Here is a 4,881-nt window from a genome sequence, read left to right as displayed (position 1 = left end):
GACCGTGAAGTCACCGGATGAATTGCCGAGTAAATAGATCAGTTCCGCACGCGGCTTTGTTGCGAGCCAAAAACCCAATTTATACACCTCCTTTCTTTATTTAAGGAGATTCTATCTAATTATCAGCCCCGATGCGCTGGACTCCAGCATCTGTAGAAGAAAGGGGAAACTCAACTATAAAACTGAATTTTCAAGCGGTAGGATGAGGAAAAAAAAGACGTTAAGCTAGCAAGACTAATAGGTTTAGGCTAGGGTGGAAGAAAGAACTTAGTCATCGTGCAATTTTTTCCGGTGACCTAAGGCTTGTCTAAGTGAAAGTCACTTTCTGTCGGTGTTGTACTAAAACCAATACCACCACGAGGTAGATTACCTTCCGAAGACCAACCCCTGAAAATTTATCCGGCAGAAAAGCCGCCACGCTCATCCACGCGCCGGCAACAATAACTTTTCCGGCGATGGCTCTGGCCACTTTCCGGTCATTTTCGGCGAAGTTTCTTCAGGACAGTCTGCTCTCCTCAAAATTCCGAGCATACCTATCTAATTCAAATCAAATTTCGACCATTTTTATATTTTTCGGCGCGTTGCATCTACCACTGATGTGGGATACTAACAATCCTCCGTGGCATTCTTTTTTCCAACTCATCCGTATATGACTCGTCGTAGCCAGGTAAGCAACAGCATTTGGACCATCTAAGTTGATATGTTATAATCAAACAACTTATAATTGGTAAAATAAATTTAAGTATGGTGTCACTAATTAAATAATTTATTCGTTTGTAAATTAAATTAGTGAAGAAAATTTTAGCACTAAACTTATGTCGGCGTACAAGACGTTGACTCTATGTGAATATCCGTATATCCAACATTGATTCCATTGTTCGACCAAAAATCCATCGATTCCATTGTTGAAAAATAAACTATTTTCCTTTCTCCCTTGCGTTCGAAAAAAGTCTTTTTCAATCACAAGATTAAGAAAATTATTTTCAATAATTAACACAATAAAAGATGCTTATTTTATTATGATGCTAAGGTATACCTAGGTAAAGACGGATCCAGAATTTAAACTTTATGTGTTCAAAATTTAAGATTCCTAAGATTGAAATCATTATATTTTAAAGTTATGAGTTCATATTTGCTATTTATTATAATTTTCATGAATTTTACACATAAATTTATGCTCCGCATCGAAAGTTATGGGTTCAATTGAACCCATAGTTTTAATTCTACATACGCCTCTGTACCTGAGGAAGGTCATTAATATAAATATTTTAACTTCTATACACTGACATTGCAAATAAATTTTAAAAATATCAAATCACTAAGATGATAGTAGATACACATGAGTACGTAAAAAGTGAGAATAATAATCTACATGTTAGTAGTAATTAAAAATACATAGTGTAAAAGTTTTGTGCTACGTAATATTAGGGGTGTACGTGGACCGGATTGGTTCGATTTTTATCAAAGCAAACCAAACCAACTATATCGGTTTGGATTGGTTCGATTTTGGCGGATTTTTTGATTTTTTTGTTACTTAAATATTGTTTCAATCTTACTTTGTTAAATTTTTTATAAGTAAATATATGTTTAGTAAAAATTTTAAAAATTGACAAATATATTATCTATTAAATATTCTTATGGGAGAATTTACTTAGTAACACATGATAGTTATTTTTTTAATCGCCTGACAATAATTTTTCGTTGATGTACACTTTAAAGGTTAACCGAATTTAGTAATTAAACATAAAAATAGATATAATACCTAAATAATAATAACCACTTCAAATTCGAAAAAAATATAAGAATTTAATAGATGTTGACATATGAATATGGAAGAACAAAGAGATTGATACATTTCAGTAAAACTTGATAAAAAATTGATCATACAACCCATTATTTAAGGCTAATAAATATGGAGCACTTCATATTTTATTAAATATTATATCCCGTAAGAGAATCCCAAATATTTCTAGATATTTTTTTTAAAGAAAATTTTATATAAAATCTTAAAAGTATATATATAAATTATATATATATATATGTCGTTTTGTTTAGGTTTTTTTTGCTCAATACCAAACCAAACCTAATCAGGGTTTTTTAATTGGTTGGTTTGACTTTTCGATTTGGTGCGATTTTCCGGTTCGGTTTTTACATGCTTACATAAGATATAGTATAAGTTTAATCCTAGACTCCTCTTATAAATACACGTTCTATGATTGTCACAATACAGTCCAACTGTAAAGACCTTCAAAAATAATGATGGCAGTTTCTTCTCCTTTGTTTTCTAACTTTGGCGTGTGTTTGGCAGATCCCAAAAACCAAGAAGTAAACACTATAGAAGCTCCAGTTTCAAGAGGTATTAATATTATTCCTGTTCATTATTCATCATCTCAGCCAAGTATCGTACACAGTGAATTCAAGAATTTTGATCGTGATCATTTAGATGGAACGGTGAAGAAGCTTAATCACAATGCAAGTGAACGTGATCGCAGAAAAGTTTTTAATAGTTTGTGTTCTTCTCTTCGTTCTTTGCTTCCAGCTACTGATCATACGGTATAATTCTTAATTTTTACGTTCCTTTGATTCTTTTTTTTCATTTTTGTTGAGGTAGTAAACAAATTTGATCAAAATAATTTGCGAACTTCGCAAATAATACAAATTTACGAGATTGATATTATCTTCTTAGCAAAATAATAATGTGATTCACGTTAGCTATAAATAGAGAGGCTTTGCCTAATTTTTTCATACACTAAAAAAATTCTGAAATTTCTTCCTTCTTTGCATTGTTTTTCTAAAAACAAACATAAGTGTAATGTGTGAGTTGCTCCGCCATTTGATTTCGCTTCTATAATTTGAAATGCCGCTATTACAGAATAATTTTATAAATTAATCCATAACCTTGGGCGACATATAGAATTAATTTCCTTAATGGTACATATGAGAAAACTCTTGGCTCGGAATTTATTTTTGCATTTTCCGTTTTAAATTCTGCTTTTCTGTTTTTCTGTTTATGAACACAGTTATACTAACATGTAAAATTTAAATTTGGAAATTTTCACAGAAAAAATTAAGCTTTCCAGCCACAGTAGCAAGAGTGATAAAGTACATACCAGATTTAAAGAAAGACGTGGAAAGATTGACACAGAAGAAAGAAGATCTCACATTAAGATCTATCCCTAAGAAAGAATATTCTGCTGATTTTAATAAGCAAACAATAAGAGGAGGAATTCAGAGTTCTTTATCAGTTATCTCAGCAAATCAAGTGGGAAATAGAGAAGTCATAATTCATATATCTACTTTGAAGATCAATAAGAGTTCGTTTGCTGAAGCTGTATCAGAATTAGAGGACGAAGGACTTCTCCTACTAAATGCATCTTCTTTTGAAACTTTGGGAGATAGAGTTTTCTACAATTTGCATTTTCAGGTATTAATATAAATTTCACTCTCATACTTTTCTCCATCTATAAGGTTTTTGAGGTTCAAAGATATTACTATAGAACTAGATAATCTCATAAGTTTGTCTAGAGATATTTGCTAATCAAAATTGTGCACTTCAAAATATCTATATTACTATTAATATATTGCGCAAACTTTGTTTATCTTACTTTATTTTATTATATTGAACAGGCACAAGGAACTTTACCAATTAACGTTCAAATATTAAGAGACAAGCTCTTATCGTATTATGAGAAGGAAGACAAGTTATTACCACCTTGGATTTCTGGCTTCTCTACTTAGAAGCTTCATATATTGCGAACACATTTTTTTTACTTACGCTGTCATATATGGTGAACATCATAGTATATGTTCAAGAAACTGGTGACGAGTGCAGAATGTATGGTAAAAATAAACTCCTACCGCATCCTAAATAGTATAAGGATCGATTTGACGAATAAATAATAGTCATAGTTGTCTAACTACTTTTCGAATTTCAAGGGTTGGATTTGTTTTTCTTGGACGAAGTTATTTCATGTCCCTTCTTTTCTTGATGGATGAATATTATTTTTCATTGAATACATCTCCGACATATACTTAGATTTAATTATCAATGTTACTTCTTGAGCCTTTTAAACTTTTTTCTGAATTATTAAATTGAAGTTATATAAAAACAATTAACTGACAAAACGTCTGTTCATGGATGTTGTTATAGATTTCGTAGTTGCAAGAAATTTTTTCTTACGATTGGATTGATGTTAAGTATACCGCTTGACTAGCTATCCTATGCTTATTTGCATGAAAATTCAACCCCACAGGGAATAAAATTGCTATCAATTAATGATTTCGTCTTGGCTAAAGTAAAACTATAAATATACAAACAAAAAATAAGAATTAATGGTGATCTTTGAATTAAAACTAGTAAGCGAAGAGTTTTACCACACAAAAAAAGTAAGGAACTTGAATTGAGATGATTAATCTATATTTTGATCCTTGAATAATATTTATAATAGATCATAAATGTTGATTACTCCGCTTGAATATATAAGTCTTTCAATCAACAATAGTTTAACGGTTGAAAACGCATTAAGAGTTGTCACGACCCAATTTAGAATCATGACCGGCGCTTAGGAGCAAGTGCTCCCAAGTAAGCCTAATCGGTATTTTACAGAAAATCGGACAAAGTCTCAACTATTTTAGGACTATCCAAAAGTTTTTCTGTCTCATAAACAATATACAACCAATCAATATTCACATAAATCAACCACAATCTTCATGAACTAACCGAAAACGAGTTTTCACCAATACTACCATAATAATACTAAGCCCATCTCAAAAATACGAAAATAATGTGCAATACTAGTATCTAGTCCAATATAACGAATGAATACTAATGGCACTAAATAAAATGACTATGGAGCGACTCTAAGAGTTCAAAAGAAAAGA

The 4,881-nt window shown here is 31.2% G+C and overlaps 1 protein-coding gene across 2 annotated transcripts; it reads left to right on the top strand.

The window, feature by feature from the left end:
• Positions 1–2,221: 2,221 nt before the first annotated feature.
• Positions 2,222–3,902, top strand: LOC104108994 (transcription factor ORG2-like). 2 transcript variants are annotated; one of them, XM_033659370.2, is made up of 4 exons: positions 2,224–2,356; positions 2,444–2,553; positions 3,062–3,424; positions 3,628–3,902. In XM_033659370.2, the coding sequence occupies exons 1-4, from the start codon at positions 2,257–2,259 to the stop codon at positions 3,736–3,738; spliced, it is 684 nt and encodes a 227-aa protein (XP_033515261.1). In that variant the 5' UTR covers positions 2,224–2,256; the 3' UTR covers positions 3,739–3,902. The 2 variants fall into 2 exon arrangements, with proteins under 2 accessions (XP_009616456.1, XP_033515261.1); XM_009618161.4 differs by having other exon boundaries at positions 2,222–2,553.
• Positions 3,903–4,881: the final 979 nt, after the last annotated feature.

The sequence above is a fragment of the Nicotiana tomentosiformis genome, chromosome 2 (assembly GCF_000390325.3).
Source record: "Nicotiana tomentosiformis chromosome 2, ASM39032v3, whole genome shotgun sequence".
Lineage (NCBI taxonomy): Eukaryota > Viridiplantae > Streptophyta > Magnoliopsida > Solanales > Solanaceae > Nicotiana > Nicotiana tomentosiformis.
Note: the sequence above shows the minus strand (reverse complement) of the source record. Positions and strands in the feature narration are given on the sequence as shown.

Bases quoted from the DNA above. Each gene is read 5' to 3' on its own strand.
- LOC104108994 (XM_009618161.4), top strand. From the start codon at position 2,257: ATGATGGCAGTTTCTTCTCCTTTGTTTTCTAACTTTGGCGTGTGTTTG. The intron at 2,554-3,061 runs GTATAATTCTTA...AAATTTTCACAG, and splicing joins TTCCAGCTACTGATCATACG to AAAAAATTAAGCTTTCCAGC. The intron at 3,425-3,627 runs GTATTAATATAA...TATATTGAACAG, and splicing joins TCTACAATTTGCATTTTCAG to GCACAAGGAACTTTACCAAT.